This window comes from Ranitomeya imitator, chromosome 2 (genome assembly GCF_032444005.1).
Source record: "Ranitomeya imitator isolate aRanImi1 chromosome 2, aRanImi1.pri, whole genome shotgun sequence".
Lineage (NCBI taxonomy): Eukaryota > Metazoa > Chordata > Amphibia > Anura > Dendrobatidae > Ranitomeya > Ranitomeya imitator.
The window spans coordinates 35,196,403-35,220,216 of NC_091283.1; the positions used below are offsets into that span (position 1 = coordinate 35,196,403).

The window sequence follows — 23,814 nt, forward strand, 5'->3', positions numbered from 1 at the left end:
CTCCATGCTTCTACTTTCATTTCCTACATGATAAATTCTCTCTAACTAGCCTGTGTTTAGATATCTGACCCAAAGCCGTACATTACTTTTTCATTATCATGTATGAGGTCACTGATCACACACCTTGGTGCACTCCCTGCTTTCTATAACTCCTAATGTATATATATACGTGTGACCTTTGCTTCATACATGTATGGAGATACATAAAGGTAGAGGGAGAACATATTCTGGACACTTTACCTCCAGGAGGACCTTTCTGGATATTTATTTTCTTGCTCCATCTGACTTTTTTGCTGTCTCAATACTTTTATCTAATATTTATTAACCATGGATACTGCATGGAGCACACGACTGATTATCCTGGGGATTGTAACGTTACTGACCGGTAAGAAAATGAAATGACAATTTTTCCTGTTATATTCTATCATATTTTCTGTTAATATGTATTTATTATGTTACAGTTTGTTTTATTTTAAATGGCATTTAATTATTTTTTGTGCTTGTTTCATAGTTTTTTTTATTATTATTTTTATTGTTTGTATTCAATTTATTTTTTTGTGAAGGATTGTATTTAATTTTTTATTATATACTGTATTACTTTATTTTATTAATATATATTTTTATATTATAATTTATTTTGTGTGCTTTTTTATTTTATGTTATATTTTAAATATTTGATTACCTTAATTATATGGTATTTTATTCTACTCTATTAAATTCCATTTTACTATAGCGAATTAAAAAATATGATTTTATATTGCACTATTCTTTATCGCATTTCACTTACCGTATGTATGATGCTCAATTAAGTTCATATTATTATAGATATTTTATTATTATTCATATTACAGACACTATTTTAATATGATTTCTATTATTAGAACTGTATTAGTTTTTATTATTACATATATGTTATATTGATTATTTTATTATTGTTATTATTACAGATATATTATTTATTATTATTACATATATTATTTCATTATTTTTATAATTATTATTATAGATCTGTTTGTTTTTATTATTATCATTATTATTATTATTATTACAGATATATTATTTTATTATAATTATTGTTATAGATCGATTTGTTTTTATCATTATTGTTATTATTACAGATAGTTTTTTTATTATTACTATTGTTATTATTATTCTTACTATTATTATATTCAATTTATAATTTTTTCCTTTTATTTCCATGGTATGACATGATTAACACTACTGTATATTTAGAAATTACTTATTTTATTTTTATAATATTTTTGTAGGTAAAGAGTAATAGTAATTATTTCTTAGACTTTAGAGACTTCATAATGAATACTTTTTTCATTGGTGTGGTTTTCTAACAAGTAGCTTAGAAATGTCCAGTAGTGGAGACCCAACTGTGTCACCTGCTATGTTGGTGGTTCTGATCATCACTCACGCATATAGGTCTCTACACAATACAAAGAAAACTAATAATCCCAGTGCTTCACTATGGACGTATTCCTCCCTCTACCAGTGAGATGGATATAGCTATTACACTGAACACTCAGCCGACTCTGACAATCATAAGATTTATAGTTTCACAGTCATAGGTTGAACCCTATCCCTTATCCCCAGTAATCCCCCAATAAAAGGTCCGGTAGAGCAAGAACAGTGTTCTGCAGCCCCATCTTGAATGAATCAGAGGGGCACATGACCCATCTCTGTTCCATCTTTTGGCTATGGAACTGCCAGAAAAAGCCAAGTTCTTTGCTCCCCTATTTCCAGAAGTCCCATAGACAATAGATGGAGCATGGACATTTCCTCTCCATAATAGAAGGTATCTGAAGAGCCACCTTCTCAGGTTCTGGATCCCCATTTTTGAAATTGCTGTCAGACCCCCTTGAATCAATAAGTTATCTCCTTTCTAACGACAGAGAATAACTTGCAATTCTGGGAGCTCCGGTAAAAACTTGTCTTATTCCCCAATTAGGTGAGACTTCTTTAAGCCTAAAGTGTACTAATCCGTACCTCCCACTCCCGACTCCAAGACTTCTCCCGTGCTGTGCCAATCCTCTGGAATGCTCTACCCCAAGATATTAGGACCATCCATAATTTGCATAGTTTTAGGCGCTCGCTCAAAACACATTTGTTCAGAGCGGCCCAAAAACAAAGAACGCACATATATCACTGCACAGCTGATAAATCCAAATCACCGACCAAACAGTGCAACACCAAGCAGGAAAAAATGGGCTGAACGTATCCTCCACACCAAATGGATCAGGGGTGCCGCTTCCAGAAACATATGCAGAGTCCAAAAGTAGAAAAATAAGAAAAAATAGGAGCGCACTTACCCTGGTGTGGTATGCATCACTTTATTGAAACATAGAAAGTGGACAGCAGGGAGGGGCAGGATCGGCCATGGACAACGGCCGTTTCGTGCTTACTGGCACTTCAACGGGTCCTAATGGTGAGTGAGCTGGAGGAGTATTATATGGACCGGATCTAGTCTCAAACTCCTCCCCTCCAATGCTCAAACAAATATAATGTGAAAATTAAAAACAACATATAATTAAAAACAGTAGACGTAGAACACAATCTAGAAAACTGAATACACAATTGGAGACAGACAGACTAAGATTTACAAAAATACAGACATGTCGACTTTTTCATTAAAACCAGATGGTCCTGCCGCGTTAGCGCGCAGAATCCACCTGGCTTCTCTACGCAACAACAGACGACACAGATCTCCTCCTCCCTCTGGCAGTGAGACACGCTCTAAACCTGCAAACCTCAAAGATTGAACATCTCCCGCATGGTGAGTCCGAACATGATCTATCAACCTCGGGGCACCCTTCCCTGTTTTTATAGAATTAAAGTGCTCTCTAATGCGAATAAACAAGGGGCGGATGGTTTTGCCGATGTAGAAACCTCGGCAGGGGCAAAAAAGAATATATACGACGTGAGAGGTTTTACAAGATATAAAGTCTCGTACCGTATGTTGTATATGGCCCACCCTCACTTGATCTCCTGTATGGTGATATTTGCAAAAGTTGCAACTCCCGCATTTGTAATTACCTGTGGGTGCGCTATCAGTAAGCCAATTATTTCTATTGGTCCTGAAACGGTTCCGGACTCTAATATCTCTGATGTTTTTACTCCGACGACTAGCAAAAAGGGGGCCTCTTTCTACCACTTCTTTAAGATCGCTGTCCTGACTCAGGATCTGCCAATTTTTACGTATGACTGATCTAATGTGATTGTCAAGCGGTCCGAATTTGAAACTAAAGACAAACTTTTTTTGGGGTTTTTTCCCCAAGGACATAGAAACATTGGTAGCCTTTGCTTTTTCATAAGCGGCATCCAACACTGAAGGGGGATATCCTCGTTTTTTAAAACGATTAATTAATTCCACTGACTGCCGCTCAAATCCTTCAGACTCATTTGTTCAGAGCGGCCTATCACGTTCACTAATCAAAGTTATGTTATGTTTGTGTGTGTGTGTAGCCCATTCACTATCCCCATCTATTCCCCACCCCCTGAAGATGGCCGGACCATGATTGTAAATACATCATTGTAAATACACACCTGTACTTTGTATCTCCCCCACCTCATTGTAGATTGTAAGCTCTCACGAGCAGGGTCGGCTTATTTTGCTTTAATTATTGTATTGTTAACGTTGTTACTTATGACTTTTGTGTTTGAAACTGTTAAACTGTAAAGCGCTGCGGAATATGTTGGCGCTATATAAATAAAGATTATTATTATTATTATTATTACGCCTCTAACACTGAGTTATTGTAAGGTGCTTCAAAGTCTTGGGGTCAGGGTGAGGCCTATAGCCTGATAAATTATGGTTTAAAATGTCCAAGTGGGAAAATTGTGTATAATGTATTCTTCCTTCGAGTCCCCCATATGGTTATTGGCCAACTATATTATCTATCCGTCATTGGTCCATTACATACCTCCTAGATTTTCATTTTGGAGACTCAATTTTTTACTTTTGTCCTAAAATGTCCCTAATTCAGTATATTTCTATTGTTAATTTATCCAGTTGAGTCCATATAAAGCAAGCTATGGCACTTCAAATAACATATAACCAAATTTGGAACTTATGTAAATAGGCAGCCGAAAGAAGAGAATCATATAATATTAGAAATTAAGCCTTTATTATAAATCATTAAAATACAAGTAAGAGAATGGCACTAAAACAAATATAGCAAAATGTCCAGAAGGGGGATGCTAATCTTATCCAAGGTGAACAAAGCACCCAGTTAATCCATATATATCAATATTTCCAGCAGGGGTTATATATAGAAACATGTACAAAGGTTAACTAACTGTATCCCCACATGCTGAAATATGCCTAATAATATAGGACTAGGGGATTGTGCAAACAAGCATAAGCATACAGAAATGTGGCTAAAGGTTAATTAGATGGGTGCATATAACATCCCATAACATACCAATGAATACACAATCCTACATAGTAATGTATTATACAAGGGTTCGCCCCCGGAAGAAGCAATGGGGGAAACGTACGTTGGGGTGAGGGGAGACTCCTAATCTATCCTTCCCCATTATCCAGTGGTTTATTGTGCTCAGGTATAGTGCCTTATATTTTCATCATCATTGTCCAGTACAAGAAATCACTTCTCTATAAGTATAACCCTATTTGTTTTAGTGCCTTTCTCTTACTTGTATTTTAATTATTTATAATAAAGATTTAATTTTTAATATCATATGGTTCTCTTCTTTCGGCTGCCTATTTACATAAGTCCGAATTGGTGATATATTTCTATTGTTGCATCATTTAATGATTTGTCATTGGTCATTTGGTGCTTGAAAGTTTCTTATTAATTCTAGAATGCTCGATTCTAGTGAATGATGTGTGACAAGTAGTTACAATACTTAGAGGTAGTTGATTTACTCATTTTCTTGCTGCGTTTTTGATCATTTTTGAAGGGTTGGAATTCTAGTTTCTTCTGATTATCTTAACATATGAGAAAGAATAAAGTTAAAAAAGTGTTAGCATCTCCTACTCTTAATGTGGCTGTTAAAGTGGTGGCCAAGCGTCAATTGAACATTAGAATTATAAAACTAGCTCAAAACCATAGGCTGCATATAACGATCCACTCTAAGATACAAAAGTGACGTCCCACGATCACCATTCCATCGCTGGACAGGATGATTGCAAATGATCATCCATGCAAATAATTTTGTGAGCGATGTCAAAAGTTGTTTACATTAAGAAAAAAGTTATATAATTATATAAAAATTGTATTTTTTTTGCCCCAAAGAGTTAAAAAAGCAACTATGACTCTATAGTTTTGATCCATAAAGACGAAGTTAGCAGCGCAGGAGAGGGAAGCTTAACTTTCCCGCAACAGTTCTTCAAATTTTGTCGGTGGAGAGGGGGTCTGTGATTACTTTGTTGATGGAACCGGAGAAAGCAAGGAATATTATGGTGTTTTTTCCTAATTATTTACTAGTAGTGAAAAAAGCAAACGAGGTACAAATGAGTGTGACTCCTTAGAAAATTCGGTAGCATCACTACTGTTAACAGCATTCCGCGGCCATTCATCGGGTATCTGACAGAGTTAGCGACCTCATAGTGCAAATATTGAAGGCCATACATTGAGTAACAGACCGCGGCATGCCTGCTTACATCTGTATTTACTGCCTCACCTTGGTTAGCCATCTTATTTGCACATCTTATCAGCTTTCTCTCTACGTGAATGTATAGTATTGCCTACAATGTGTAACTGGTTGGACAACATGACACACTGGGGGACACAGACAGAAACGGACCCTTGTGCAAAAATAATGTGTGGCCCCTTTGCAGTCCAATAGCTCATCATCTGCTTTAGATGTGAAAATGGGGCCCCCTACCTCATGGGTTGCATCAACGAAATGTCCACCCCTGACATGACTTCATGATCTGGTCACACTGGTGTCAGATTTCCATTACTCTTGATGAGCAGTATAACATAATTCGCTGCGCTACTCTATCCAATGAAAAATGGAAACCTGTGAAACCAATTATAAGTCATCAAGATCCATTAGGATCCATTAAGATCTGTTGCTAATTGGACCATCACATCCATTTATATGGAACCTAATGGGATCAGACCCTCATAGAATCGGTCTTTAGCTATGCAAAATTGCATGACCATTTTGGTACAAATGTTTTAGGTAAGACTGGGTTCACACAACATCCCGGTCCTTGATCAGCACTTAGTTGGAGCATTCCCTATGAATATACAAAAAATAGTGTCCTATCGATGGAGTCATTAATTTAGACGTGACAGATAAAAGTCCGTCTATTTAGCTGGATACAATAACATGGTAGACTACATTATTGTGTACAGCTGAAAAGATGGACACCACCAGGAATAAAGGTCAAACAGCCTAAAGTTTAAAATTGTAGAATCCTAGAATGTTAGAGTTGGAAGGAACCTCCAGGGTCATCATGTCCAACCTCTTGCTCAATGCAGGATCCACCAAACAATTTCAGACAGATCTCTGTCCAGCCTCTGTTTGAAGATTTCCATTGAAGGAGAACTCAAAACCTCTCAAGACAGCCTGTTCCACTCATTGATCACCCTCACTGTCAAAAAGTTTTTTCTAAGGCCAGAGTCACACATAACGTATAAAAAATCAGTCCATTTTTCACGGACGAGAATCGCACAAATGTTCCCGAAAAGTGATCTGTATGTAAAACGTTTGCAATGCGAGGATGCTAATTTCCTCGCATCTACAGTATGTATCCATGTGACATCCGTATGCCATCCGTATGATGTGTATTTCTCAATGCTTTTCCCATTGAATTTAATGGCTCAATGGGCTGAAATGAGGAAAATGCTTGCGTATTTCTCGCAAGTCAAACTGATGGTCCGGGTGTTCTTTGTTTTTTTCTCGTACTCATAGGCTTGCATTGGCGAGTCTCGGACGATATACGGTGCTAATAGCAGCATGCTGCGATTTCACTCGCACGTATAATACGGCCGAGAAAAAACGGATGATGGGAGCTGCCCCATAGATTAACACTCGTCCGTATTCCTCTCTAGCATGACTCCAGCCTAATATCGAATCTGTATCGTCTCCCTTTCAGTTTCATTCCATTGCTTCTCGTGTTTCCATGTACAAATGAGAATAATGATGATCCCTCTACACTGGGACGTTCCTTCAGATATTTGTAGACTCCATTTGACCCATTGAAGTCAATAGTTTCGGCAGAAAACTGTATGAATTCTGTTTGGGGATACTTGCAGTAGTTAGAATCCCACGATGCTGAGTTGGGACGTACTATGCACCCAGCCTAACCAGAAAACAACATGGACTTTCGCTGCAGTCAGTATTTCTTCATTTTGAGAACAAATATGAATAGCTTTTCTGATTAAGTCTCCATGACTATAATCAACTGTAAGTGCATTATATAATTAGACCAGATTGTAGCCATGGTATCTCGCAGAGCTAAGAATGACTCTGGACTGTATTGAAGGTTGATGTTGATTCCTTTCCAAATGAGATGGTGACCTAAAGATAGTCATGTAAAATGCCATTAGGAAGAGCTGGTTGACAGTTGGCAGTTGGTAATTAGTTTTGAGCATATAGTGAAATATTCGTATTCGGGAAAATCGGCGCAAATAAATTCTAATATCCGTGTATTCGTACCAAATAACAAATCTAATGCAAGTCAATGGAAAAGCCTAATCTTTTTCTGCTGGACCAACATGTCTGGGGGCATGGGAAAAAGGCTGACATGGATGGGAAAGAGCTAAAAATTAAAAAGGGAACAGCGTGGAGAAGATGCCTGCATGTCTTTCTGACTCACATATGGCATCTGGGAATAATGTTGTCAGACTATTGTGCCAATTTTACGGATTCTTAACATGACCTACCAAACCAAACTTATCTTTTCTTTTAAAGGGAAAAATGATAAGAAACATTTTTTCCTTCATAATTACATGTATATAACACAAAATAAAAATAAAGCATATGGTCACACGGAGCATTTTGGCTTTAGTTTTTATTATAACATTTCGGAGGGCTCTCACTCCTACATTTGGGAGGTCCCTCTCTCATTCCAAATTGTTAGCCAGATAGCGGAATCCATATTCCCCAGCACTTTACAATGCCAGCTAAAACATGGCCATTTGAATTTTGAGCTTTGCCCGCCACCACCACCACGTCCACCGCCATGTCATTATGTTGCCCTCGCTTACAATTTTCGAGGGCAACCAGGTGCCGTGAAACCTGCATTTTGTGAGCTCCATGGGTCATGTTGGCCAACGGATCCCAATGGAACAACTGTCACAGCAGGTGAAGCCGCTGTAAGGTGAATATAACACTGGAGTTGGGGGAGCTGTATGATTAATGTCAGGAAATTGGAAACTAACAGACACCAAAAGCATTAGAATTAAATTCTGAATACAGGGTAAGAAGCGAGGGTCTGTATTGTGCTCAGTCTGCCAGGCCTGAAACCCATGTCAGGAACATACAGTATACAAGCCTCATTTTACTTGGAAGCAGCCTCCTCAAGGGAAAGAGACAGGAGTGCCACTGACCAATCTGCACAAGCCTACGCACTTCTTCTGGAAACTACCCAACCAAGCAGAATTGTTTTTTTTATGGTTTTGAACAACAATGGAGTAATCACAGGATATGTCATCCCAGAGAGTGACGAGGTCTGTGGAGCGTATTACTCAGGTGACAGGCCGTGCTACAGAGCTCAGGTAAAGGCCTTAGAGTGGCAATGACCATGATCCAATATGTGTAAGGCTGCAGCGTGAATGGGTCTGTGGAGCGTAATAACCCAGTCTCTTAGATGTGCTTAAAATGTACAGAAACTGGCCAATACCCCACCACCACCACCTTTTTTTGTAAGGACCCAAATTTAGGAAATGTAAGGGAAGCGACTGTTTAATAAAGAGACACAAGTCTAATTTTTTAGCAAGGAATAGTCAGCAATGGTCTTTGTCCTGCACCGTACAATGTAAAGTGCTAATAAATATGTATGCCCTATCTAATAATTCGTGAACAGACATATTTGTTGACTAGGGACAACTGAACGCTGTCCTGGGACAAAGAACTGGATGTGGTTGCTGACTGTTGTGTCTGTGCAACTGCTGGTTGTGGACAGGAGGAATCAGCACCTCCTCCCTGGACAGCAAAGTGGGAAGGATGTAGCACAGGGGAAGGGCCAGTGGCTTCACCCTCAGACACAGATTTTGTAGCCTGGGTTCTGCCCAACTACTGGGGTGCTGCTTATGTGAGCAGTATATGGCGTATGCTAACAGAGGTATTATTACCCTTTATAAAGGGATGTGTGGGTAAGATTTTTGAACTAGCAGCATATATATATATATATATATGTATATATACATATATATATATATACTAGATTGTGGCCCGATTCTAACGCATCGGGTATTCTAGAATATGCATGTCCCCGTAGTATATGGACAATGATGATTCCAGAATTCGCGGCAGATTGTGCCTGTCCCTGATTGGTCGAGGCAACCTTTATGACATCATCGTCGCCATAGCAACCATTATGACATCTACGTCGATACTGTTCCCGTCGCTGAATCAGAAACGTAGGATTTCTACGTCCTTTATGACATCATCGTCGCTGTGCCCGTTGCTGATTGGTCGAGGCCGCCAAGCATCGGGTATTCTAGAATATGCATGTCCCCGTAGTATATGGACAATGATGATTCCAGAATTCGCGGCAGACTGTGCCCGTCGCTGATTGGTCGAGGCAACCTTTATGACATCATTGTTGCCATGGCAACCATTATGACATCTACGTCGATACTGTGCCCATCGCTGATTGGTCGAGGCGAATTCGCAGCAGACTGTGCCTGTCGCTGATTGGCCGAGGCAGCCTTTATGACATCATCGTCGCCATGCTGTGCCCGTCGCTGATTGGTCAAGGCAACCTTTATGACATCATCGTCGCCATGGCAACCATTATGACATCATTGTTGCCATGGCAACCATTATGACATCTACGTCGATACTGTGCCCATCGCTGATTGGTCGAGGCGAATTCGCAGCAGACTGTGCCTGTCGCTGATTGGCCGAGGCAGCCTTTATGACATCATCGTCGCCATGCTGTGCCCGTCGCTGATTGGTTGAGGCAACCTTTATGACATCATCGTCGCCATGGCAACCATTATGACATCATCGTCGCTGTGCCCGTTGCTGATTGGTCGAGGCCTGGCGGCCTCGACCAATCAGAGACATGGGATTTCCAGGACAGACAGACAGAAAGACAGACAGACAGACAGAAGACAGACAGACGGAAAAACCCTTAGACAATTATATATATAGATATAAAGCAAGCTTCATTACTCATATTATTATTCTGTGTAAGGCTGAAACCTGAAGAATTGTGTGGAGCATATTAATGCATTCATGTACCAAAAGGTCCAAGTGCACAATAAAAAAATCAACATCAGGCTATATGCTTAAAGAGACCGTGAGAAGGGCAACCAATTAAAAAAAATTATAGTAATAGAATATATAGAGATTGAGAGTAGAAATTTGCCCAAACTTTTTCATATAACTGTATGTTATTGCAACAGGATCAAGAGATTCTGCAAGAGGACAGCATGTCCAAAAATTACTACCAAATATTGAGTGCATATATCTCAAATATATAGTGATTTAACAAATAATGCAGTTAAATCAGTGATAGTTCAATCACCATATACCTCCATGCATTTAATCCAAAAAAATTCATTGTATGGTTAAATAAGAGGGATAGTTACTAGTGATGAGCGAATATACTCATTACTCGAGATTTCCCGAGCACGCTCAGGTGATCTCCGAGTATTTTTGATGCTCGGAGATTTAGTTTTCATCACCGCAGCTGAATGGTTTACATCTCTTAGCCAGCTTGATTGCATGTGGGGATTCCCTAGCAACCAGGCAACCCCCACATGTACGTATGCTGGCTAACAGATGTAAATCATTCAGCTGCGGTGATGAAAACTAAATCTCCGAGCACTAAAAAATACTCGGAGGTCACTCGAGCGTGCTCAGGAAATCTCGAGTAATGAGTATATTCGCTCATCACTAGTAACTATCCCTCTTATTTAACCATACAATGAATTTTTGGGGATTAAATGCATGGAGGTATATGGTGATTGAACTATCACTGATTTAACTGCATTATTTGTTATATCACTATATATTTGAGATATATGCACTCAATATTTGGTAGTAATTTTTGGACATGCTGTCCTCTTGCAGAATCTCTTGATCCTGTTGCAATAACATACAGTTATATGAAAAAGTTTGGGCACCCCTATTAATCTTAAGCTTAATGCTTTATAAAAATGTTTTTTTTTTTGCAACAGCTATTTCAGATTCATATATCTAATAACTGTTGGACACAGTAATGTTTCTGCCTTGAAATGAGGTTTATTGTACTAACAGAAAATGTCCTCAAACATGGCGCTGGCATTACTGTGATTGGTAATCCAGTCCAGCATGCTCATTGGCTGCAAATAAAGCGCGAAACGTGCTGGGCGGGTCACTCAAATATATTAAGGCGAATGCCTAATTACTTGCTGAGTAACGAATAGCCTGAATACCGTACTATTCGAGTAACAATACTGCAGAATGTATTCGCTCATTACTAGTTGTAATGACAAGGGGGTGCAACCATAACTCAGCTGAAGTATCTAAGCCGCCCTACTCACACATAATAAACTCTGAGCACTCAATATTCTTCACGATGTTTTAACTTATTTTACTAATTTGTTTTCTCTCCTAGTGCCCCCTGTTGAAGCACAGTCAACAAATCCATTTCTTTCAGTGCTACAAAGTATTATTAATGCAATTGCTCAAACTATTGCAAATTTGATACAGCAGATAACAGATATCATACAGTCAGCTTCTCCATCAACAACAGCCTCGAGCACGGCGGTAATATCAAGCACCACAACCAGCACTACAACCAGCACCGTGCCATCTGTAACCAGCAATTCTAGAACTACATCTACTACTGTGACCAGTGCTTCCACAAGTACCACTGAGGCTACATCTACTACATCTACTGGTGGAACAAGTAGTACATCCCCTTACTCATCAGTCATTTCTAGTACGACTAATCCTACTATAGGTGCAACAAGCACAGCATTTACACCATCAAACGCTGCAGTGACCATTGATACTGGGCCAACTACACAGTTGATATCTATTCCTGGCACAAGTCAGCAATCATCTACTGGAGCAACCAGTACTGAATCGCTATCCACCACAAACTTAGCATCCTCAGTCAGTCGTGAGGCCAGTAGTCCACCATCACCAAGTAGTCAAACAGGCACAGCTACAATAGCATCACCTTCAACTGAAATAATTATAACTAACACCTTCAGTTCCTCAAATTCAGCATCCATTTTGCCATTAAGCACAAAAACAATAAGCATTCCATCTTCCAGTGGTCAGACGGCACTGAGCAGCTCAGTCATTACTGCAGAAATTGGTAGCCAGTCCTCATCGAGTAACGTTGTCACTTCAAGTGCAGTAACTGAAGTCCAATCATCTGTAACCAACAGTATATCAACACTAAATGCTCAAAGCAGTAGTCAAGGATCATTAACAATCCTACAAGCTTCCTCTAGTGTTACTGTAAATAGCCAAGCATCAACCAGTACTGAGGCTCCTACTAATGGAAATAGTAACATGCCATCTTCTACTATCTTCACATCTTCAAGTGTTGAAACACCACTACAATCAACTGTAACTGGCAACCCATCAATGTCAAATACTGAAACCAGTAGTCAGCCACCAATAACCATCTCAATAACATCCTCTAGTGCTTCTGTAAGTGGTGACACATCATTTAGTACAACAGTTTTTACAAGTGGATCTAGTAAACCTTCATCCTCTAGTAGCGAAATCACTTTTTCAAGTATCGAAATGCCACTACGATCAACTATAACTGGCAGCTCATCAACATCAAGTACTGAAACCAGTAGTGAGCCATCAACAGCCAACTTACCAGTATCCTCTAGTGCTTCGTCAAATGGTGAAACATCATTGAGTACTGCAGGAGTTACAAGTGTATCTAGTAAGCGACCATCTTCTAGTAATGTCATCACTTACTCAAGTATTGAAACACCACTACAATCAACTGTAACGGGCAGCCCAGCAACACCAAGAACTGAAACTGGTAGTCAACCATTAACAACCAACTCACCAACATTCTCTAGTGGTGAAACATCATTTCGTACATCAGTTTTTACAAGTATATCTAATAGCTTGCAATCTTCTAGTAGCATCTTCTCTTCTTCAAGTATCGAAACACCACTACAATCGACTATAACAGGCAGCCCAGCAATATCAAATACTGGAACTAGTAGTGAGTCACCGGCAACCAACTCACCAACATTTTCCAGTGCTTCTGTAAGTGGGGAAACATTATTTAGTACTATAGGTTTTACAAGCGGATCTAGTAACCAACCCTCATCCAGTAACATTTTCACTTCTACAAGTAACGAAACGCCACTACAATCAACTAAAACTGGCAGCCCAGCAATAGCAAGCACTGGAACCAGTAGTGAGCCACCAACATTCCCCAGTGCTTCAGTAAGTGACCAAACATTGTTGAGTACTACATTTTCTGCCAGTTTATCTACTAACCAGCCATCTTCCAGTAGTGTTACTTTTCCCAGTGGCGAAACATCAGTTCAATCAACTGTAACTGGCAGCCCAGGAATCTCAAATACTGAAACCAGTGGTCAGCCACCAAGAACCGACATACCACCATTTCCCAGTGCTTCTGTAAGTGGTAAAACATCATTTAGTACTATAATTTTTACAAGTGGATCCAGTAAACCATCATTCTCTAGTAGCGACTTCACTTCTTTAAGCACAGAAACACCACTAGAATCTACTGTAACTGGCACCTCATCAACATCAAATTCTGAAACCAGTAGTGAGCTACCAACAATCATCTCAACAACATTTTCTAGGGCTTCTGTAAGTGGTGAAACACCATTCAGTACTACAGGAGTTACAAGGGGATCTAGTAACCCGCCATCTTCTGGTAATGTTTTCACACCACTACAATCAACTGTTATTGGCAGCCAAGCAACAATAAATGTTGAAACCACTAGCCAGGCACCAACAACCAGCCAACCAATATCCTCTAGTGCTTACATAAGTGATGAAACATCATTTAGCACTATAGTTTTTACAAGTGGATCTAGTAACCCACCATCATCCAGTAGAGACTTCACTTCTTCAAGTTTAGAAACACCACTACGATCAACTCCAATTAGCAGGTCATCAACATCAAGCACTGGAACCAGTAGTGAGCCACCAACCATTATTTCACCAACATTCTCTAGTGTTTCTGTAAATGACCAAACATCACTCAGTACTACAGCTTTTGTCAGTTTATCTACAAACCAGCCAATATCCAGTAATGTTTATACTTCTCTCATTGCCGGAACTTCAGGTCAATCAACTGTAACAGGAAGCCCAGCAATGTCAAATGCTGAAGCCAATAGTCAGCCACCAGTAACCAATCTACCAACATTCTCTAGTGCTTCTGTCAGTGGTGAAACATCATTTATTAATACAGTTTTTACAAGTGGATCTAGCAACCCACCATCCTCTAGCAGCAACTTCCCTTCTTCAAGTATCGAAACACCACTACAATCAACTATAACTGGCAGCCCAGCAATATCAAGCAATGGAACCAGTATTGAGCAACCAACATTCTCCAGTGCTTCTGTAAGTGACCAAACATTGTTGAGTACTACATTTTCTGCCAGTTTATCTACTAACCAGCCATCTTCCAGTAGTGTTACTTTTCCCAGTGGCGAAACAACAATTCAATCAACTGTAACTGGCAGCCCAGGAATCTCAAATACTGAAACCAGTGGTCAGCCACCAAGAACCGACATACCACCATTTTCCAGTGCATCTGTAAGTGGTGAAACATCATTTAGTACTATAATTTTTACAAGTGGATCTAGTAAACCATCATTCTCTAGTAGCAACTTTGCTTCTTTAAGTACAGAAACACCACTAGAATCTACTGTAACTGACACCTCATCAACATCAAATACTGAAACCAGTAGTGAGCTACCAACAATCATCTCAACAACATTTTCTAGCGCTTCTGTAAGTGGTGAAACACCATTCAGTACTACAGGAGTTACAAGTGGATCTAGTAACCCGCCATCTTCTGGTAATGTCTTCACAGCACTACAATCAACTGTAATTGGCAGCCAAGCAACATTAAATGCTGAAACCAGTAATCAGGCACCAACAACCATCCAACCAATATCCTCTAGTGCTTACATAAGTGATGAAACATCATTTAGTACTATAGTTTTTACAAGTGGATCTAGTAACCTGCTATCATCTAGTAGAGACTTCACTTCTTCAAGTTTAGAAACGCCACTACAATCAACTCCAATTAGCAGGTCATCAACATCAAGCACTGGAACCAGTAGTGAGCCACCAACCATTATTTCATCAACATTCTCAAGTGTTTCTGTAAGTGACCAAACATTGCTCAGTACTACAGCTTCTGTCAGTTTATCTACAAACCAGCCAATATCCAGTAACGTTTATACTTCTCCCATTGCCGGAACATCAGGTCAATCAACTGTAACAGGAAGCCCAGCAATGTCAAATGCTGAAACCAATAGTCAGCCACCAGTAACCAATCTACCAACATTCTCTAGTGCTTCTATCAGTGGTGATACGTCATTTATTAATACAGTTTTTACAAGTGGATCTAGCAACCCACCATTTTCTAGTAATGACTTCACTTCTTCAAGTATCGAAACGCCACTACAATCAACTACAACTGGCAGCCCAGCAATATCAAGCACTGGAACCAGTAGTGAGCCACCAACATTCTCTAGTACTTCTGTAAGTGACCAAACATTGTTGAGTACTACATTTTCTGCCAGTTTATCTACTAACCAGCCATCTTCCAGTAGTGTTACTTTTCCCAGTGGCGAAACAACAATTCGATCAACTGTAACTGGCAGCCCAGCAATCTCAAATACTGAAACCAGTAGTCAGCCACCAAGAACCGACATACCACCATTTTCCAGTGCGTCTGTAAGTGGTGAAGCATCATTTAGTACTATAATTTTTACAAGTGGATCCAGTAAACCATCATTCTCTAGTAGCAACTTTGCTTCTTTAAGTACAGAAATACCACTAGAATCTACTGTAACTGGCACCTCATCAACATCAAATACTGAAGCCAGTAGTGAGCTACCAACAATCATCTCAACAACATTTTCTAGCGCTTCTGTAAGTGGTGAAACACCATTCAGTACTACAGGAGTTACAAGTGGATCTAGTAACCCGCCATCTTCTGGTAATGTCTTCACACCACTACAATCAACTGTAATTGGCAGCCAAGCAACATTAAATGCTGAAACCAGTAGTCAGGCATCAACAACCATCCAAACAATATCCTCTAGTGCTTACATACGTGATGAAACATCATTTAGTACTATAGTTTTTACAAGTGGATCTAGTAACCCACCATCATCTAGTAGAGACTTCACTTCTTCAAGTTTAGAAACACCACTACGATCAACTCTAATTAGCAGGTCATCAACATCAAGCGCTGGAACCAGTATTGAGCCACCAACCATTATTTCACCAACATTCTCTAGTGTTTCTGTAAGTGACCAAACATTGCTCAGTACTACAGCTTCTGTCAGTTTATCTACTAACCAGCCAATATCCAGTAACGTTTACACTTCTCCCATTGCCGGAACATCAGGTCAATCAACAGTAACTGGAAGCCCAGCAATGTCAAATGCTGAAACCAATAGTCAGCCACCAGTAACAAATCTACCAACATTCTCTAGGGCTTCTATCAGTGGTGATACGTCATTTATTAATACAGTTTTTACAAGTGGATCAAGCATCCCACCATCCTCTAGTAAAGAATTAACTTCTTCAAGCATCGAAACGCCGCTACAATCAACTATAACTGGCAGCCAAGCAATATCAAGCACTGGAACCAGTAGTGAGCCACCAACCACTATTTTGTCAACATTCTCTAGTGTTTCTGTAAGTGACAAAACATTGTTCAGTACTACAACTTCTGTAAGATTATCCACTAACCAACCATCTTCCAGTAACATTTATACTTTTACCAGTGCCGGAACATCAGTTCAATCAACCGTAACAGGAAGTCCAGGAATGTCAAATACTGAAACCAGTAGTCAGTCACCAGTAACTAATCGGCCAACATTCTCTAGTGCTTCTGTCAGTGATGAAACATCAATTACCAATACACTTTTTACAAGCGGATCTAGCAACCCACCATCTTCTAGCAATTACTTCACTTCTTCAAGTTTAGAAACACCACTGCAATCAACTATAAATGGCAGCCCAGCAATATCAAGCATAAGAAAAAGTAGTGAGACGCTAACCACCAACCCACCAACATCTTCTAGTGTTTCTGCAGGTGGCAAAGCAACATTCAGTACTCCAGCCCCTGCCAGTGGATCCAGTAGCCAGCCTCCTTCCAGCAACACTTTTACATCTTCAAATACTGGAACAACCTTACAATCAACTGAATCTGGCAGTACAATAATAACACGTACTGGAACCAGTAGTAAGGCATCAACAAGCAACCAAACATCATCTTCTAGTGCATATGTAAGTGACAAAACATCATTCAGTACAATAGTTCCTTCCAGTGGATACAATAGCCAGCCATCTACCAGTAGTGCTTTTCCTTCTTCCAGTACAGGAACCCAAAGGCAAACATCTGCTTCAAATACTGAAAGCAGTAGTCAAGTATCATCAACCAAACAACAGACACTTTCTAGTTCAGCAGGGACTGATCAAACGTCATTCAATAATGTAGTCACTAGCCAGCCATCTTCTAACAATGTCATTACTTCTCCATCTGCATCCAATATTAATAACACCACATTTACGAGTACAGCAACAAGTTCAACCAATGTATCAACTTCTCTATATACTGTAAGCACCACAACAACCATACCCTACAGTTCTACAGCATCAACCACTATAAAAAGCCCAAACACCACGTCAATAATTTCTCGTCCATATCCTTCAGTTCCTGTTAGTACCCAGAAGCCTACCACTAATATTACTCTATCTACCTCAAGTAATTTGATCATTTCAAAGTCAACCATGCTCTTCAATTCTACAGTATCTACTACTACAACCAACTCAAATGCAAGTTCCAGAATTACTGTATCATTTTCCACAATTGCTGTCAGTACCGAGAAGCCTATCACTAATGATATTCTAGCAACTTCAGCTACTTTGACCACAACAAAGTCAATTTCATCCCAAACATTATCCCAATCTACGGCATCCAATATTCAGAACTCTACATTTGCCAACACAGTTCCAAGTTCAACCAATGCAACAACTTCTCTAAATACAGCAACAACTGCAACCATATCCTTCAATTCTACAGCATCAACTACTACAACCAGCACAAAGGCAAGTACCATGACATATTCTACAATAGGGAAAAATACCCAAAGTCAAACTACAAATAGTACTGTAGCTATTTCATTCACCGTGCCAACTACACCCAAAACTGCACCATCCCCTTCAGTCACTATACCTGGTACAACATCAACAAATACTGTGCCATCTACTACCACTAGTAGTACTATTACTTCTTCAACTACTTGGACAGATACTAGCAACGGGGCTTCTTCAATTGCTTCAACCACTGCAAATGCAACCCCGATCAGCACAGTAACTCCATCGGCCACCAACAACAAGACATCTTCCACCAGCAAGTTAACAACTTCATCCAGTACTCCATCCACTTCCACATCTTCATCAACCAAACCAGCGACAGCCCTCACCACCCAAATTACCAGCCAGAGTAGTAATAGTCAATCCGTACCAGCATCCACTAAGACTTCCTCATCTTTTTCTACTGTTAGCCTTACAGCAAGTAAATCAACAGTAACATCACTTACGGTGACTGCTTCTATCCCAACAACAACACTTACAACTACTCCTCTAGTTAGCACAAGAACCAGCACTATCAGCACTACAACCAGTGTGAAACCACAAACAACTTCCAATACTGTTGTGTCTTCAAGTGGTGCCAGCCAACAACCAACAAGTGGAACTTCAACATTAACCAAAGTTTCCAGAAGTACAAATACAGAATCAACCTCTGGTAAGTGGATTGTGATAGTACACAAAAGGGAAATTAGTAAGACTGTATAATTAGCCCTACTTTCTCTATTTTGTTAACAGCTTCTTCCTTGACCGATGTTTTTCCGTTCTGGGGCATCATCCTAATATGTCTTGCTGTTATCCTTGGAGTGATTGCAATCATTACCACAATCTTTTTGGTAAGTTTATGTCCTTTTTGTTTACTTTAAGGATTAATGTTCCTCACCTTACTGCAGTCTGTGGTCCCCCCAAAAAATCCTCAGTTCCACAAACTAGAATAAGGAGGAAGAGGGGGATGTTTCTGCATTTTCTTTCTGTGTCTGTGATACTGCATTCAGTAGGTAGGGAGGGGTAAGTGAAGGGAGCTCTGATTGGCTCAGAATAACAAAGTGCCCTCCCCTGCTCAGCAGGCAAGGATTCATAATAGTAAAATGTCCTCCCATGCTAAGCAGGCAAGGACTGATAATATTAAAGTGCTATGCCCTATTCAGCAAGTAAGAACTGATAATATTAAATTGCCCTCCCCTGATCATCAGACAAGGACTGATAATAGTAAATATCACTCCCCTGCTCAGCAGGCAAGGACTGATAATACTAAAGTTCCCTCCCCTGCTCAGCAGGCAAGGACTGATAACAGTAAAGTGCCTTCCCCTGCTCAGCAGGCAAGGACTGATAACAGTAAAGTGCCTTCCCCTGCTCAGCAGGCAAAAACTGATAACAGTAATGTGCCTTCCCCTGACCAGCAGGCAAGGACTGATAACAATAAAGTGTCTTCCCCTGCTCAGCAGACAAAAACTGATAACAGTAATGTGCCTTCCCCTGACCAGCAGGCAAGGACTGATAACAGTAAAGTGCTTTCCCCTGACCAGCAGGCAAGGACTCATAACAGTAAAATGCCTTCCCCTGCTCAGCAGGCAAAGACTGATAACAGTAAAGTGCCTTCCCCTGACCAGCAGGCAAGGACTGATAACAGTAAAGTGCCTTCCCCTGCTCAGCAGACAAAGACTGATAATAGTAAATTGCCTTCCCCTGCTCAGCAGGCAAGGACTGATAACAGTAATGTGCCTTCCCCTGCTCAGCAGGCAAAGACTGATAATAGTAAAGTGCCTTCTCCTGCTCAGCAGGCAAGGACTGATAACAATAAAGTGCCTTCCCCTGCTCAGCAGACAAAAACTGATAACAGTAAAGTGCCTTCCCCTGACCAGCAGGCAAGGACTGATAACAGTAAAGTGCCTTCCCCTGACCAGCAGGCAAGGACTGATAACAGTAAAGTGCCTTCCCCTGACCAGCAGGCAAGGACTGATAACAATAAAGTGTCTTCCCCTGCTCAGCAGACAAAACCTGATAACAGTAAAGTGCCTTCCCCTGCTCAGCAGGCAAAAACTGATAACAGTAATGTGCCTTCCCCTGACCAGCAGGCAAGGACTGATAACAGTAAAGTGCCTTCCCCTGCCCAGCAGGCAAGGACTGCACGGTGATGGAATATTCAAAAACTGCTGAGTGGTACATCAATTGTAGCTGCCTGAGCAGTGACTTGTATGAAAAAAAAATTAAAGTTATTGTAAAGTACTGATATGATTATTTTTTCTTTCCTTAACAGTCTGTGTACAGCTTAAGAAGACGTCGCATGATCTACAATGTCAGTGTCTAACGCGGAAGAAACTCCATAGTCAGAAATCAGCTACAAGGATGTTTGCAAAAAATGAAAAAATAAGACAGTATCGGTCAACTAGTTCAATGTTTTGGACAATGAGAACATCCTCTTGTGGGCAAATACCTATGACTGACATTTAGTGATGAGGGCTCCAGAGTTTATTCTCTATACCAAAAGGGTCATTGTTGAAGCTTTGGTGCTCCCTACATGGCACCTCTAGACATCAACGGATGTCTTGTCAACAAGGTTTAATCAGAGGAACCCTTGTTGGTTACCCCATCTTGTAGAGCCTCAAAAAAATGTTAATTGGAAAACATTAGCCAACACTGGAGTAAAATATGATCCAAGGAGCTTGGCCAGGGGGTGGAGGTGCAATAAATAAAAAGACAGCGTAAAGGTGGATCCAGGTGGTCAAGGGACCATGTTATAATTATATATAAATATATGTGTATATACATTATTTACATTAAATATTACTTGATTGAAATGCACCTCTGATGGTCAGTAGTGGTATTGCTGGCAACACCATAGCCAATCAGGGTGTGGCTTGTATAATGTCATGAATACTTTTGCTATCTATACTATATATTTTTGTATATGTGTTATATGCATATAAAGCAGCTATTCAAAGCAAGCAAATAAAGATGTTATATATTATGTTACATATTTTACCTTATAAATAATATGAGTTTGTCTCTTGGCTCAATGTAGTACAAGCTCCTATTTCCAAAATGATGGTAATTTTGTCAATGGTTTACCATGGCAGCTGCAGGCTTGCAGAAGGTTTAAATCACTCCCCCTTTTCCCACTTCAAAAATAAAGAAATTAAAAAAATGAAAACAACAATAAAAATATACATATTTGGTATTGCGCCCCCAAAAAAGTACAATCTATCAAACTATAAAAGTATTTAAACTGTAGATCAAATGGCAGAACTGTCTGGGTTCTTTAAGTTCTAATGGGGCTGTCACAACTTGTAGGGTTCCAGCTATCTGGTAGCCACTTGGATTTGCACCGGCGCAGGGTTTTTATATCAAAACAGAATAAATTTTATTGTCCATCATAAAATGTATAGCTCCAAAACGAAAACAGCTTGTCTCCAGTACAAATGGATAACATAAACAGTACTTTCTTCAAGCACAATGAAACAAAGTAAATGCAGCAGCCTCACCAATCTCAGTATTCCGGGTAGTATCAGATCAAGCAGTTTTAAATGTGTTCACCAAACAAACACATCTCCAGCGGAAACTACACACTGCTGATCTAACCCAGCTGGTGTTATTAGGCCTGTAAACACCCCGGTATGGAATATGGGAACGACCTTTCCCACCCAGACTCTTTTGGTCGCTCCTAAATCCTGGACCCAAAATCCAGTCAAATTAAAATGTTCTCAATAGCCCAGTGTTACTGGAATGGAATCTAAAAATAAAAACCTGAAAATCACTTTGTATGATTTTTACGTAATTAAATTGCATTTTATTGCATGAAACAAATATTTGATCGCCGACCAGCAAGAATTCTGGCTCTCACAGACCCGTTAGTTTTCTGTAAGAAGCCTTCTACTCTGCACTCATTACGTGTATTAATTGCACCTATTTGAACTCGTTACCTGTATAAAAAACACCTGTCCACACACTCAATCACACTCCAACATGGCCAAGACCAAAGAGCTGTCTAAGGACACCAGGGACAAAATTGTAGACCTGCACAAGGCTGGGATGGGCTACATGACAATAGGCAAGCAGCTTGGTCAGAAGGTAACAACTGTTGGCACAATTATTAGAACATGGAAGAAACACAAGATGACTGTCAATCTTCCTCGGTCTGGGGCTTCATGAAAAATCTCATCTCGTGGGGTAAGGATGATTCTGCGAAAGGTCAGGATTTAGCGCACAACTACACTGGAAGACCTGGGCAATGACCTGAAGAGAGCTGGGACCACAGTCTCAAACATTACTGTCAGTATCACACTATGCCATCATGGATTAAAATCTTGCAGGGCACGCAAGGTCCTCCTGCGCATACCAGCACATGTTCAGGCCCGTTTGAAGTTCGACAATGACCATCTTTATGATCCAGAGGAGGCATTGGAGATGGTCATGTGGTCAGATGAGAGCAAAATAGAACTTTTTTGGTATCAACGCTATTCGCCGTTTTTGAAGGAAGGAGGATGAGTACAACCCCAAGAACACCATCCCACCCATGAAGCATGGTGGGAGAATCATCATACTTTGGGGGTACTTTTCTGCAAAGGGGACAGGATGACTGCACCATATTGAAGGGAGGATGAATGGGGTTATGTATTGTGAGATTTTAGCCAACAACCTGTTTCCCTCAGTAACAGCATTGAAGATGGGTCATGGCTGGGTCTTCCAGCATGACAATAACCAAAACATACAGCCAGGGCAACTAAGAAGAGGCTCCGTAAGAAGCATTTCCAGGAGTGTCCTAGTCAGTCTCCAGACCTGAACCCAATAGAAAATCTTTGGAAGGAGCTGAAACTCAATGTTGCCCAGTGACAGCCCCAAAACCTGAAAGATCTGGAGCAGATCAGTATGTAGGAGGAGGCCAAAATCCAGGCTGCAGTGTCTGCAAACCTGGTCAAGAACTACAGGAAACGTCTGACCTCTGAAATTGCAAACTAAGGTTTCTGTACCAAATATTAAGTTCTGTTTTTCTATTGTATCAAATACTTATTTCATGCAATAAAATGCAAATAAATTATGTAAAAATCATACAATGGAATTTTCTGGATTTTGTTCTTAGATTCTGTGTATGTCTATACAATACTGTATAAAAACTTCTATTTCACGCCAAAAAATATAACAAAATGCAAAAAGCAAAAACAGATTGATGTGTAAGAGGAGACTGATTGAGAGAATCGCGGCGCTGTAGCAGAATGAAAGCAGCAATCTTTCCCACCTTCTGTTTCCCACCCTGGTGCTATACAGTGACTCTCCTATCTCTATCCCTATCAATTACATTCATTTTCTTCTACTCAC

The 23,814-nt window shown here is 40.0% G+C and overlaps 1 protein-coding gene across 1 annotated transcript; it reads left to right on the forward strand.

Annotated features, from left to right (window-relative positions):
* Window positions 1–235: 235 nt before the first annotated feature.
* LOC138661618 (serine-rich adhesin for platelets-like) lies at window positions 236–23,544 on the forward strand. Its single transcript, XM_069746442.1, has 4 exons — window positions 236–385; window positions 11,756–19,159; window positions 19,240–19,337; window positions 20,759–23,544. Exons 1-4 carry the CDS (start codon window positions 328–330, stop codon window positions 20,807–20,809), a joined length of 7,611 nt encoding a protein of 2,536 aa, XP_069602543.1. The 5' UTR covers window positions 236–327; the 3' UTR covers window positions 20,810–23,544.
* The last annotated feature ends 270 nt before the right edge of the window (window positions 23,545–23,814 follow it).

Bases quoted from the DNA above. Each gene is read 5' to 3' on its own strand.
- LOC138661618 (XM_069746442.1), top strand. From the start codon at position 328: ATGGATACTGCATGGAGCACACGACTGATTATCCTGGGGATTGTAACG. The intron at 19,160-19,239 runs GTAAGTGGATTG...TTTTGTTAACAG, and splicing joins AAATACAGAATCAACCTCTG to CTTCTTCCTTGACCGATGTT. The intron at 19,338-20,758 runs GTAAGTTTATGT...TTTCCTTAACAG, and splicing joins TCATTACCACAATCTTTTTG to TCTGTGTACAGCTTAAGAAG.